Source organism: Protobothrops mucrosquamatus, unplaced genomic scaffold (genome assembly GCF_001527695.2).
Source record: "Protobothrops mucrosquamatus isolate PMUCROS unplaced genomic scaffold, P.Mucros_1.0 scaffold109, whole genome shotgun sequence".
NCBI classification, from domain to species: domain Eukaryota; kingdom Metazoa; phylum Chordata; class Lepidosauria; order Squamata; family Viperidae; genus Protobothrops; species Protobothrops mucrosquamatus.
Genome location: NW_015386481.1, coordinates 367223 through 382532, shown reverse-complemented (window position 1 = coordinate 382532; position 15310 = coordinate 367223). Strand labels below are relative to the sequence as shown.

Here is a 15310-nt window from a genome sequence, read left to right as displayed (position 1 = left end):
CTAAGGTAGCAATTATTTTCCATCACAAGGAACGTGAGTGCTCGATTCATCAAAAAAATTCCTCAGGTTCGAAAATTAATTGCAACGGCCCCTGCTTCTCTTCCTCCAGCAAATATCTCCAAAAATGCCAGCGGAAAGATTTTAAAAAAAAAAAAAAGCCAGCCCACAAATTGGCAAAGACACAACGTTAAGCTCTGTTTTTACCCAAATGTTTATCCTGGCTTTCTGCAAGGCAGAAACAGCAATTAGCTACTCCTGCAATCTAAAGGGTTCCTCCTGTGAAAATCAGCATTCAAGGAAGTGGAAGAAAGAAAGGAAAAAAAACGTAGTAAGAGGTTCTTGATACCTTTACCCAGGATTTGTACTGTGTTTTCACACACACACACACACCCCAAAGTCGTTGGAAATGCTCTCACATCGCTAAACGAGGCGCGGAGATAAACTGGCTCACTTATCAAACGGACGGGGAAGAAAGAATATCAGGGTTCCTGAGTTGTGTTTTTTTTCTCTTTTTTTATGGTCTTCCAAAGGCATCATATGAGAAAGAAAGAAAGAAAGAAAGAAAGAGAGAGAGAGAGAGAGAGAGAGAGAGAGAGAGAGAGAGAGAAAGAGAGAGCGCACAAAGGAAAAGAGCCCATCAAAGGAGAGAGCCGGTAATTGATTTCTGAAAAGAAAAGCCGATTCTAAATATACCCGCCAGTACAGAAAGAAAGCAGAAAATAAGTGGTTCCTGCCAGGAGATGTGTATGTGTACACACACACATACACACCACACACACCTGTTTACAGACACCTGCTAAAAGCAGCCTCTCCAGAAAAATCTTCACGCTCCTTAGACAGCCAGGCTGACCCAACTCATAGAAGTGATTTATATTAAAGCTAAAATATCCACCAATCCTTAGAAGCAGGATGACAACTCGAGGGATCGCAACCTCCAGGCTACACCACTTCGAACCGTCACTACATGAACGCAAGTCAAGGACTACCTATAATTCTGTGTTTCTGGTCCGGAATAAACAGGCATGGACCAGTAGCACAGGACAGAGGTAGCCCTTGGCTTACAACACATCCATTAAGTGAGGGTCCGAAGTTACAACAGGGTGCTGAAAAATGCGACTTACGACAGTTTCTCACTTGTACGAATTCTGGGAGTTGAAGTCCACGAGTCAATAAAAGAACCAAGGTTGCCTACCCCTGGCATAGGATCTCCTGCTTGAGCGAGGGGTTGGACTAGATGACCTCCAAGGTCCCTTCCAGCTCTATTCTGATTGATTCGAAATGATCCAGGATCTCCTGCTTGAGCGGGGCTGAGGGAGGGTGGGGGTTGGGCTAGATGACCTCCAAGGTCCCTTCCAGCTCTATTCTGATTGATTTGAAATGATCCAGGATCTCCTGCTTGGAGGGGCTGAGGGAGGGGGGGTTGTGCTAGATGACCTCCAAGGTCCCTTCCAGCTCTATTCTGATTGATTTGAAATGATCCAGGATCTCCTGCTTGAGCGGGGCTGAGGGAGGGGGGGTTGTGCTAGATGACCTCCAAGGTCCCTTCCAGCTCTATTCTGATGGATTTGAAATGATCCAGGATCTCCTGCTTGAGCGGGGCTGAGGGAGGGTGGGGGTTGGGCTAGATGACCTCCAAGGTCCCTTCCAGCTCTATTCTGATGGATTTGAAATGATCCAGGATCTCCTGCTTGAGCGGGGCTGAGGGAGGGTGGGGGTTGGGCTAGATGACCTCCAAGGTCCCTTCCAGCTCTATTCTGATGGATTTGAAATGATCCAGGATCTCCTGCTTGAGCGGGGCTGAGGGAGGGGGGAGGGTTGGGCTAGATGACCTCCAAGATCCCTCCCAGCTCTATTCTGAATTTAACACGTAACATTCTTCCATCCAACTCCGAGAACGCTTAACAGACAAAAGGCGATCAGATGTATGCAAATTGTTTTCAATTTACATGCTTTGGGGTGGGAAGAAGCCGGCTTATTGAGTCGCATCCCGGTTAAGGCGACTGCAGTTTTCCTATTTAAGTAACTGCACTAAATTTAATCATCTCCCACTCTGGAGAGCCTGCCACTGGCAACACTAAATTGGCCTCCCCAGTTTTTTTTTCCAAAACGAGCAGATGATGAGAATCTCACACATTAAATTGGGAGATTTATTTAGCCCCACGGGGTAAAAAAAGAGTCCACACTTGGAACATAACTTTGCCCACTTTTTGTAAGCCAGGCTATTATTGGATTTGAGCACAATGGCTATTAAATTGCTTTTTCGGAAGGGCCTAGGAGCATCCGCCACTCATTTTGTGATATCAATCAATCAATCAATCAGAATGGAGCTGGAAGGGACCTTGGAGGTCTTCTAGTCCAGCCCCCTGCTCAAGCAGGAGACCGACCTAGACCATTCCAGATAGGTTGCTGTCCATTTAGTGACCATTTGGACTGGAAAAAGTGATGTAGGACCATTTTTCACATTAACGACCATTGCACGCATCCATCGCTGTCACATGATCAAAATACGGATGCTTGGCAACTGACTTGTACTTATGACGGTTGCAGTGTCCCAATATCATGTGATCCCCTTTTGTGACCTTCTGACAAGCAAAGTGGAGGGGGAAGGCAGAATCACTCAACAACTGTTATTAACTTAAACAAATGCAGTGATTCACTTAACAAGCTGTAGCAAGAAAGCTCATAACATTCCCTTAACCAATGTCTCGCTTAGCAACGGAAATTTTGGCCTCCACTGCGGTTGTAAGTCGGGGACTGCCTGTATTCTGCCCTGCTCTATTCCATTTTTCTAAAGGCCCACCAGTTGCAGCCGCCTGCCGTTCCCGATGAATTTAGCAACCCTGGATGAAATGATGCATCGAGCAACCGAGACGTCCCCTTCCGCGCCGTATAAATTTTATAGCCAATCTATAAAATTTGGGCCGAGATACAGGGCAGCCAGTTCTACATCAAGCTGAAGGACAGAGCACGGAATTTGGGGAAGGAAAAATTTGCATTTAGCAAGGTGCCAAGAGACCCTGGGTGTGAAAATAACTCTCTATTACTCAGCAGCATTTAAGAAGCAGGAGAGAGAGAGAGAGAGACTCCTGTGTCTGTGGTCATGACAAGGACACAACCAGCTGGCTGCTGTGTCAGAAAAATCCATGCAGCTTTCAGCTGGGGTCATGCAAGCCTTCGCAAGGGGAGTTCAGAATTTCCTGCCACCTCCAGGAAATCGGCTCTTTCAAAAAGAAGAAGAAGAAGAAGAAGAAGAAGAAGAAGAAGGAAGAAGAAGAAGAAGAAGAAGAAGAAGAAGAAGAAGAAGAAGAAGAAGAAGAAGAAGAAGAAGAAGAAGAAGAAGAAGAAGAAGAAGAAGAAGAAGAAGAAGAAGAAGAAGAAGAAGAAGAAGAAGAAGAAGAAGAAGAAGAAGAAGAAGAAGAAGAAGAAGAAGAAGAAGAAGAAGAAGAAGAAGCATAAGCATTTTTGGAGCAGTAAAGGCAACTGAGCATTAAGATGAGAGGCTTTAGGCTGCATGTTTGACACCACCTCGCTGTCCTACAGTGATTTTAACATTCATGGTGAAAATCCCTCTCTAATCCAGCTGCTTTCCAGCTTCGTTCTTTTATCTTTGAATTACAGGAGCTCCTTCCAATGTTTTGCCCTGGATATCCCTGCTAGCACTTTCGCTATAGGAGTGCGATTCACTGCACAATTTATTTCCTTCGGCACTGAGCATCAACAACTCAGATTCCACCTCCCATGCCTTCCATGACCTTCAAGGCCACTGCGTTGTCTCACCTTTGCGATCTATCCTGACTTTCAACCTCTGCACACTTTGTGTTTTTACGGTCAAAGTTTCTGGCACCAACTGCAGTTCTTATCTCTCTTCACCAGCTTTCTCTAGTCGTCTCCCCGGTCCTTGACTAATAACTGATGAACTGATGGTCATACCTACAGGGCAGAATCACTGGAAGAGATCTTGGAGGTCATCTAGTCCAACCCCCTGCTCAGGCAGGAAACCCGATACTGTTTTAGACAAATGGCTGCCCAGTCTCTTTTTAAAAGCCTCCAGTATCCACTGGAGCACCCACAACATCTGGATAAAAAACCGTTCCACTGATGAATCTTTCTCACTGTCGGGAAATTTCTCCTTAGTTCTAGGTTGGTTCTCTCCTTGGCTAGTTTCCATCCGTTGCTTCTTGTCCTGCCCTCAGGTGCTTTGGAGAATAGCTTGACTCCCTTTTCTTTGGGGCAGCCCCTGAGATACTGGAAGACTGCTATCCTGTCACCTTCTTTTCTTTAAACTAGACATCCCCAATTCCTGTATGTTTTAGCCTCCAGCCCACTGATCAGCTTTGTTGCTCTTCTCTGCACTCTTTCTAAACAAGCCTTCTAGATTTCAACTTTTTGTCAAATCTCATCCTCTGGAGTTATTAGACCAGACCAAAGGCCTTTAAAATGACCTCCTTCTGCCATTCTTACAGCCCCTTTATTGCTTTCTTCTGGGTTTTTCCCCCCCTTCTTGCCCTAACTTGTGATTTTTCTCCTCTGTGGTGAACTTCAAATGGTCACTAAAGTCAAGAACCATCCGTAATTAAAAAAAAAAAATGCTTGGGACGCAGTTTGAACTATTAAAAAACATCAGCACGTTTTGTTTTTTAAAAAAAAGCAAACTTCAAAAGACTGGATCAAAGAAGAAATTATTTAAACTTTCAACTTGGTGGATTTATATCTGCTGCCATAAAGCCCACCCAGTTTGACCACTAAGTATGCTCAATTTGTATTCCACAAAGCCAGCAGGACACGAGTGCCCTAACAGTTTTTCCCACACCTTCACGATAATAATAGCATTGTATCTGATCAAACTGAAAAATATACAAGAATGATGTTGTGTTTCTCTGCCCAATCTTTTTTTTTTTAAACTTTATTTTGCTCATCAGGGAGCAGATGGACTACATGACATAAGGACAATTACTACATGGCCAGCCCAATTTAGACAAAGTCACCCTGTTACCACCTTCCTCATATTGAGGGGGTTGCCACAGTTAAAATGACTGTGACAGGCTAGCTGACAAGAGCTCGCCAATACAAGAAAGGGCAAATATTAGCTTTTAATTGAGATTCTTGCTGCTGCTACAGTGTTTTTCTGCTGAGTTCCTCTGGGGCTCCCAGCCTCTCAATCATCAGCATCTTAGCCTCTCTGCCTGTTATGCAGCTGCTTATAAGGCAGAACGGGGTCTGCAGTCCCTGGAGAGTAAGTTGGCATTTAGATGCCAGCTGGCATGGCGTGCCGGACCTATGAAGACCTGTGGGGACGAGGGTGGATTTCCACAGATCCAAATTCCCGAGCAAAAGTCGAGGGCCTTTCACAAAGTAAGCTGCACAAACCAGACAGCGGGATTTTTGTCAGGGGAAAAAAAAATTATTAGAATATTAGACTAGTATATATTACCACCGTTCTTGCCAAAATTGTTAAGGGAATCGCTGCGGTGGAATCCTGAATAGAAGACGGAAACCGGTGGAAACCAATAAAATGATCAGCAAAATCAGCAGAAAAAAAATCAGTGTACAGCTTTCAAAATAGGTGCTATGTGGCTGAATCAGCTTACACATGTCAGGGTGACAAAAGCAGAATCAAGACGCATTGTGTTACTATTCCACATAGGAAATCCTGTTCTTTGAGCCCAGATTCTTTTTAAAAAAAACCAGGTTTATGGAAGGCTCCTGAGCACACGAATCACGGCGCATTTATACAGGAAAAAATTTCCTGACACCACGGTACCACCATTCTCCTTTCCTAGGAATCTAGACTGGCTGTGGAATTCTGGGAGTTGAAGTCCACATGCCTTAAAATTGCCAAGGTTGAGAAACACTGATCTAGACCAAACCAAATCCAGAGGAGGCAGATATGTCTGTACAATTTGGTATCTTCCTCTTATCTCTTGGAAGGGGTCCTCCCACGACCTTAAAAATGGCCAGACTAATGTGCCAAGCGTTTTGAGGAAGCACCAAAACAAGCTTTTTGTAACTTTCTCATTGCTCCTGGGAGAAACCAAGTTTTAATATAACTTGCAATTCTCCCTCCCTCCACACCTCTGGAAGTAGCTGTCACTATAAATAAATGGTGGATGGATCCAGTTCCTGCAAAGATAAGGTTGGCCTTCAACCACCATTGCCACGAGCTTCCACCGAAATAAATGGGAGAATATTTTGCCTCTCTCTTAACCACGGAACACAATATAGCGTATCTGACGAACACATTGATCAACAATTAATTTTGTCTTCGGCAAGGCAGTTAAGTCACATCGGTTTATGACCTTCCGAAAATAATGGATTCTTAGGAAATCTAAGATCACTTCTGGAAAGGATCTTGAGAGGACCAAGTCAGCCAGCAGGAGGTCTAACTACTATCATTTCCAAAGCTGCTTCTCTAAGAATGAATAACAACAAATACGCGGGGCACAATTCAAGAAAACCAGTTGCGCTCATGTTTGTTAATACATTCTGTCTCATTCACTCCACACCCGACAAATATTTCTAGATGCAAAATATATATATATATATGTATTCATTTCTTACACACGAAGCTTACTTTTTAAAATAAGATACCTGCTAAAAGTGCTGCATTTATAGCAAGGTTTTCACATCATGTTAAGCTTCGTTGTTTATGTGAGTCACACTGACTGGGATTTATGCAAATTCTGGACCAAGACACCTAGATTGGGAGAGCTACACTCCGTACTCAGAGATGCATTATTAAAAACATTCTTAAATAAAAGATTATTAAGCTCTGGGGCCAGGAATCACCTTGCTTTTGGGAAGTTTGGGCACAATCGGACCCTTTTCAAATTGACCCTTGAGATAAGGCTGCCCCAGAGCTACTTCTTCATTCATTTCTGACATGTACAAACACCCAAACCACAGATTTTAGTTGCACCTGTGAAAGAACGCTAGATATACCAGCCAACATGCCAGATGAAGGAGATCCTATGTTCTTTCTCTTTTAAAATTCATAGTAAATAATTTCCTGTTATCTAAGGGGCCAAATTTCCAAAATCAGCAGCTCCTGACTGCGGTGGAACGTTCCGGATCATAATTTTGACTCCAATAAGCCTAGGATTTTCAACAAACCAGGCAGCGATTATCACAAAAAAGTTTTGATCTAGCTACCTCATTTGTGTTCCAACGGTGTCGCTCTTTTGGTAAACTGGAACATTTTGGTAGACATTCAAGGAGCTTTTTCGGTAAAAAGATTTTTACATGACTTCCGTTGCTGTTCCCATGATCATCTAAAAAGGAAAAGGAAAAAAAAGAGAGTAAAGATGATATATTTGCGTGAGAAACAAGCATCAGAACCGTTTGATATATTTCCCCCCGCTGACTCCAAAGGTCAAATCCATATGCACACAAAGAGACTTCATTCTCCAATTTGTCATCTTAAAAATGCAATATCTGGCATCGTCACTCCCCAGCCGTAGAAAAATAAATGGCCATCGTGGTGTGTCAATTCCTTGAAGTCAAAGGGTCAGGCTCGGTTTATGGACTCAAGAAATATAAATATATAAACAAGCGATTGAACTTTCCAACTTTACAGAGTTGCCATCAGCTTTCCACTGATGCAGTGCAGGAAATCTCATCCATAAGAGCGAATTTCAGAGAATTAAGCTGCGATAAGATTGTTAGGAATAAAGGGGCCCCATTTGTCTTAGTCCTTTTATATAAAGCAGCCTTCCAAACTGATAACCCTTTGGTTAGCTACAAATTTCAGGCGGTCGTCAACTTACAAAATTTTCGTTTAGTGACCGTTCCAGGTTACAACGGCGCCAGAAAAAGTGACCTAGGACCATTTTTTTCACCCTTACGACCGTTGCAGCCTCCCCGTGGGCACAGTGATCGAAATTCAGGCGCTTGGCAAGCCGATTCGTATTTACGACAGCTGCAATGTTCTGGGATCACGGGATCAGCTTCTGACCAGCAAACTCAATGGGGAAGCCACTTAACAGCCATGTTCTAACTTAACGACTGCAGTGATTGAATGGGTGGCAAGGAAAGTCGTAAAATGGGTCAAGACTTGCTTAACAGCTGTCTCGCTTAGCCACAGAAATTCTGGGCTCTGTTGTGGTCGTAAGCCGAGGACTACCCACACACACACTTGTATTTCAGGTTTAGAAGTTATTCCTGCTTATCACTCCTGTACAGCTTGCAGGGGGAAAAAAAACCTTAATGTATAGTTTCCCACAGATAACCAGCTCTGAAGCTGCCCAACTGGCATCCATTAATTTTTACAAACAATGCATTTTTTTAATAGCGAAGACGGTCCGCTAAAAACCTGAAGTTAACTGTGGCGCTAACGTCCTCCCACCCCTGGGCTCGGGGCCTGGTCTGCGCCTCCTGTTCTAACGCAGAGCAGCAGTAAGTTAATCTCGTAATTACAACTTTGATTCTGTTCTCCTTTTTTCTTTTTACTTTATAAGCAGAAAGGAGAAAGGCCTGTGTGTTCTCTCTCTCTCTCACTAAAGGGAAGCCAGGCATGCTCTGTACAGGCAACCCACAGTTTATTTCTCTCTCAGTAATAGCTTCACACCAGCTGTGGATGGAGCATGTTAGAAAATATCGCATTTGAACCCAAGAGACGGCTGATTAATAAACTCGGCAGGAAATGCCTAGTCAAGTGGGCTGTGTTTGTTTTGCGAAGAAAGAGAACAACTAGCGTTGTACCCGGCTGCAATTTTCAGCTGACGTTTCTTTCTCTTTCTTTCTTCCTTTTTTTAACGTATTTTTATTTCCTCCCCAAGTATTTCTATTAAAAGTTCCTTTAAAAAGGAAGATTAAAAACAAAAAATAACGCAAAGAAAAAGTAAAAAAGAAAAAAGAGAAGGCTCAAAGTAATAATAATAATAATAATAATAATAATAATAATAATAATAATAATAATAAGAAGAAGAAGAAGAAGAAGAAGAAGAAGAAGAAGAAGAAGAAGAAGAAGAAGAAGAAGAAGAAGAAGAAGAAGAAGAAGAAGAAGAAGAAGAAGAAGAAGAAGAAGAAGAAGAAGAAGAAGAAGAAGAAGAAGAAGAAGAAGAAGAAGAATTTGGAAGGGACCTTGGAGGTCATCTAGTCCAACCCCCTGCTGAGGCAGGAAACCCTATACCATTTTCAGACAAATGGCTCTCCAGTCACTTCTTAAAAACTTCCAGTGAAAGAAAGAAGTGAAACAAAAATAGAAAAGGGGGGGAAAAAACCAGAACACCTCGACTTACAACAGCACTGAAAAAGTGACTTATGACCGTTAAGAACTGCAGTGATTCACTTAACAACCGTGGCAAGCCAGCTAGGAAAGTCGTAAAGGGCAACCCACGTGATCCCAGGGAGGCTGAAAGAAACCTGTTACATACACGTCGGAGGCCCAGCGACCAATTTGCGATCACGTGGAGTCGTTACGCTGCATCGGTTAAGGGCGAGGACTGTCTGCAAGTCGAGTTGCAACGGTCACTAAACGAACGGTCGTTAAGTCGAGGATACCTACAAACTGAGCTGTAGCGGACAAATTCTGGGCCTGGAGAAGACAAGGGGGCTGGCAAAGGGGGCATTGGGTGTGCTCCAGAGGGTCCTGTTGGAGGTCCAAATCGACCTTCCCGTAAAATGTGAGCTGCTGTTCATGTGCGTTTCCCGCGCTTTGATCCTCCCTATCGAATTAAACTGTGCAACCTTTTGTGTCCAATTAGCTGAATGGGCTTGCGGTACCGGAGGTCCATATTTCTAAAATGCACCTTCCAAGGGGGGGAAAAAACCCCCCTCATCCTTAAGCAGTGGGAGATGAACGACTAGATGGACGCCGAGACCTTATTATTCAAGAATATTATTCTCCCTCTGCCGAGGAAACATAAAAGGAATGAGGTGCCCAGCTGAGATATAAAAACACACAGGCACAGGAACATTTTTAAAGGCATTTTAGAACTGTAGGTGAGAAGTAATGACAAAAAAAAGCGGCAGTAGCTTCCTGTCAAGCTCGGTACACAGTAGCTCAAGTAATTTTTTTCCCCCCCTCATGGGGACTCTAAACCTGTAAAACTTATCCTGTGCTTTCCAACACTTGAGAGACATCGATTAAGGCCTGGGTTTGTCATCACGCAAGTCCAGGCAGGCACAGGCACTTTAGTTGTAAAAATTGGAAAGAAAAAAAAACAAACCACAGCCCGATTGTACTACTAAGGTAAGGGCAAAGTGGAGAAGAGTTATGCCCACTGATGGCACCTCTGCACTCCAGTCTGGAGTCTTCTACAGACAACAGCACCGCACAACTAGAACACAGAGTAATAAGAGCTGGAAGGGACCTTGGAGGTCTTCTAGTCCAGCCCCTGCCCAAGCAGGAGGCCCTAGATCATTTCATTTAATCAGAATAAGAGCTGGAAGGGACCTTGGAGGTCTTCTAGTCCAACGCCCTGCTCAGGCAGGAGACCCTAGACCAGTGTTTCTCAACCTTGACAATTTTAAGGCATGTGGACTTCAACTCCCATAATGGCTGTGGAATTCTGGGAGTTGAAGTCCACATGCCTTAAAATTGTCAAGGTTGAGAAACACTGCCCTAGACCCTTTCATTCAATCAGTCAATCAAAATAAGAGCTGGAAGGGACCTTGGAGGTCTTCTAGTCCAACCCCCTGTCCGAGCAGGAGGCCCAATCCCATTCCAGACAAATGGCGGTCCAGTCTCTTCTTGAAAACCTCCAGTGATGCAACACCCACAACATCTGGAGGAAAGTCGTTCCCCTGATTAAATGGTTCTTATTATCAGGAAATGTCTCTTTAATTCTAAGTTGGTTCTTTCTTTAATGATCTTCCACCCATTGCTTCTTATCCCGCCTTCAGATGCCTTAAACGTTTAACGACTGTCTTCCTTAGCAATGAAAAATTTGGGTTCAGCTGTGTGGTCGTTAAGTGAAGGACTCTCTGTAACCTTTTCTTCACACGACTGCAGTTACTCTAAGGTGTGCGTTCTGCCTTTTAGCATCACGCTGCCTTGCAACCCAAAACACTGCTCTCATCACCCCATCACAAGAACCCCATCGACATCCGGCCATTTCCCCTCCCGGGGGGCTCTTTGGATTCATCAATACCGTTAGAACTTTGGACTTTAACGATCTCGGGGAGCCTGCAAAGTCTTTTATCTCTGATCTGTATTACAAGATGTTCTAGATTTATATTCGGCGTGCTTAACTTTACTTCCAGTGTGATCCTCAGATCCAGGAGAGGAATAACCTGTGCTTTAATGCGCGGGCAAAGAGGCAGGCGGAATCATAAAGAACTACAATTATTCCTGCCTTAGGTTGTACAATTGTGGGTTTGTTTGTTTTTTGTCCTGGTGTGTTACATAGGTTGAATGCAAACATGGGAGGGGAGGGTAACAAGAGACTTGGGACTTTCTTCCCTGGTTTGACTCATCTCAGATTCAGAGTATATACCCGTAAAATGCTAAATATCTCCTGTTAGTGCAAATACGAGTAGGTACGATCGCAAACGTCTGTCGCTATCAAAGGCAGTTGTTAAGTGAGGTTTGCCCCACGTTACAACTTCCCTTGCCACGGTTCTTAAGCGAATCCGGCTTCGCTTGTCAGACGGTCGCAAAGATCCTGGGACGCAGCAACCGTCATAAATAGGAGTCACTCAATTTTGATCACGGGACTACACGGGAACGGCGCAACGGTTGTAAGCAGTGGTGGGATTCAAATAGGGGAACCACCGGTTCTCTGTGTGGATGCCGCTTCTGGAAGTCCGTTCTGGGCCTGGGCAGGAAAAAATTAGCTACCGCTTCTGCTGAAGTGGTGCGAACCGGCTGAATCCCACCACTGGTTGTAAGGGTGCAAAACAATCCTAAATCGCTTTTTTCAGTGCCGCTGTAACTTCGAATGGTCATTAGACGGACAGTCGTAATGCGAGGACTGCCTGCATTCAATTTCTACGACCACCCCACTCAACCGAGTGATTCTCAGCAGCTCACAGGTCTATAATTTTAAAACCATTGAACAATTTAAACTCAAATTAAATTTAAATGATTTTTTTTTTTCAAAAAGACACCAAACATTAACACAATGAAAACATCCAGGAAATATATACGTATGAATATATGAAGCCGCGTAATAGGGCCCTTCACACCATCAGCGCTGGGAAGAGACCACAGAGCGAAAGGTGACTTCATCTAAGTGTTGGCTGGCTGGGGAATTCTGGGAGTTGAAGTCCGCCCAACTTCCAGCGATCGAAGTTGGGGGGAAACTCCGCTTTGAAGAATCAAGGCTGTTTCGTGAATGCTAATCATAGCATTTCAAAAACCTGCAACGGCGTTTTGAACATGCAGCCATATAATTTCTCGCAGTCTCACAGGTAACCGGTTCCTCCCAATCAACGCTCAGGTGATTCATACAAACCTTGACAACAACCAGCCCACTTCCAAATATAAAAAAAGAGTCTGACGGATGAACCTTACACAAAGCTGAGGCTTGACAAGCATTATTCCAGCTTCACAAACTTTCCCCACCAGCGCGCCCACTCGGCTTGACTAGCAAGACTATAATTCTGCTCTTTGGATTAGTAGAACATTAAAAAAAACAAACGCTACCTGGTTCAAAATTCTACGACGGTTTTCACGCGCTCAAGGAAGGGAGGAAGGAAGAGCGTTACAGGGAAGAAATAGAGAGCACAAATTTATCTCCACTAGTGAAAAGCAGACTATTACCAAGCTCTAGATATGAACATCCTTTCTTCTTTAATGAGTATTTAGCAACATGGTCTTCAAAGCAGACACTGAGGAACAAAACCGCTTTTGCTTAATTCTTCCAAGCTGTGATAAATCTCTGTCTAGGTTAGAACAGAATAGAATAACAGAGTTGGAAGGGACCTTGGAGGTCTTCTAGTCCAACCCCCTGCTCAGGCAGGGAACCCTTTCAGACAAATGGCTGTCCAGTCTCCAGTGTTGGAGCATTCACCGCTTCTGGAGGAAAGTTGTTCCACTGGTTAATTGTTCTCACTGTCAAGGTTGTGTTCCTTCATATCATCAGATAGGAAATTGCTTGGTAAAAAGCAGCACCCAACAGTACAGAGGAGGAGAAGGAGAAGGAGAAGGAGGAGGAGGAGGAGGAGGAGGAGAAGGAGAAGGAGAAGGAGGAGAAGGAGAAGGAGGAGGAGGAGGAGGAGGAGGAGGAGAAGGAGAAGGAGAAGGAGAAGGAGAAGAAGAAGAAGAAGAAGAAGAAGAAGAAGAAGAAGAAGAAGAAGAAGAAGAAGAAGAAGAAGAAGAAGAAGAAGAAGAAGAAGAAGAAGAAGAAGAAGAAGAAGAAGAAGAAGAAGAAGAAGAAGAAGAAGAAGAAGAAGAAGAAAGATGATGATGATGTTGGAAGGGACCTTGGAGGTCATCTAGTCCAACCCCCTTCATCTAGTCCAACCCCCTTTTGACTTATAACCATTGATTTAGTGACTGTTCAAAATTCAGGGTCATTTTTCACACTTAGGACCATTGTAGCATGTGATCAAAATTCAGACACTTGGCAAACTGGCTCGCTTAGCAACGGAAATTGTGTTTTTTTTCCCAAGTCTCTTTTTTTGACCGTTAAGCAGACTGTAGGCTCCTGCCTCTTTTTATCTAATTGTTTCCTAGGCAGCCTGTCCTTTTGTCTTTCCCCAAGGTCATTCACACATTCCATTGTACCTCTGTATACAATCACATAAAATAGACACTGATGATAAGACAGAAAAATCTTCAGCTCTGTCTACCAAAATGATTCCATTTCTCAAAGGAATAGTCACACTATCGGCCACATTGGGAGTTTCCCTATTGTAATTAACATTTTAAAACCATTAGCATTATCTATTAAGCATCTCAGTATTTTACACACAGCCAGAGTTTGGGCACGCCGGAGTTAACAGGTTTAAAAGTGTTTCTTTCCCCTGAACTAACGTAATGAATTTCCTCGTTTTAAAGTGTTTACAAGCAGTTTAATAATAATTCCGAGGTGATGCTTTGATTTAAAAAAAAAACAAAACACTTTAGCTATATTAAAATAGGCTTTGCTCATTCAGAATTTTAGCTCAAACAGTTCTGGACGATGGAAATATATTTTGAGAAATTTATGCAGGGCAGGAAATTAAGATAGCGTTTTTTGGTACGTTTGTTTTATTTTCTAAAGAGAAATCAGATAAATGTGGTAAATTAGACTGCAATCTATTTAGGACACTATTTGTGATTTGGTGAAGAGCAATTAATTAAGCCGCTCCTGCCCAGAATTTCTCTCGTTTTCGTACATATCAATCTCTGTTAGTAGTCATCCTGCATCTGGCAACGGTGAAACCTGTAAGTTAATTATGCAAAGCAAAAAAAACAAGTTTTCCACGGTCCAAACTGAATCAGCTACCTATCAACCTCCTGTTCTAATATTTTAATAATTTGCAAGAAAGGGAGATATGTCTACATCCACATTTGCATAATTTCATCAACTAAAATCTTTCCTCACCAGATATTACCCCGAATAGTTTCGCCTTTCTCTGTTGTGAAACATCTTCAAAGTCTTTACAGGGAGTCCTCGACTTACCACAATGGATCCCAAAATTTCCGTCGCTAAGTGAGACATTTGTTAAGCGGGTTTGGCCCCACTTTACAACCTTTCTTGCCACAGTTTTTAAGTAAAGCGCTGCAGCTGTTAAATTAGTCACACGGTCGTTAAGTGAATCCGGCTTGGCTTGTCAGAAGGTCGCTGAAGAGGATCACGTGACCCTGGGACGCTGCGACCGTCGTAAACATGAGTCGGTTGCCAAGCACCTCAATTCTGAGCCTGCGACCATGGGGATTTGGCAACGGTCATAAGTGTGAAAAATGGCTCCTAATTTCCAGTGCCATTGTAACTTTAAATGGTCACTAAGCAAACCGTTGTTAAGTTGAGGATCACCTGTGCATAAGGGCAAACAAAATCCCTCTCTTACAACGGTGAAAGCAGCATCAAACAGGTTCTGCATGGGCACCCATCAAAGCAGCCGTATCAACCTCGTATAAGACCAGGCTGCTTTAAATGTTCCCAAATCCAAATACTGCAGACAAGATGGTGATCTTATCCAAATGTCAAAAGACCCCCCCATTCCCTAAAAGGACCACATTTCCGTTTTTTAAAAATAAAATAAAATCGCTTCCCTTCTCCAAAAGCTCTCTATAGCTCGAACGGGGAGCTTTCTGCAAGATTGCAAACCAGGTAAAAAAAAAGACGGATGGTGGAGATCTTTCTGTCAAAGGTTTGACGTGCCCAGCATCTGGGCAGTCAATAGCAGCAGAGTTCAGGGATTTTTCACGGGTATCCGTTAT

General features: G+C 43.4%; 1 protein-coding gene across 1 annotated transcript in view; it reads right to left on the bottom strand.

Annotated features, from left to right (window-relative positions):
- Positions 1 to 15310, bottom strand: part of CAMTA1 (calmodulin binding transcription activator 1) — a 234807-nt gene that overhangs the window by 213071 nt on the left and 6426 nt on the right. Inside the window, exon 2 of the mRNA XM_029283484.1 lies at positions 7150 to 7268. Within this exon, the coding sequence (XP_029139317.1) occupies positions 7150 to 7268 (119 nt within the window). The remainder of the gene's footprint in view (positions 1 to 7149; positions 7269 to 15310) is intronic.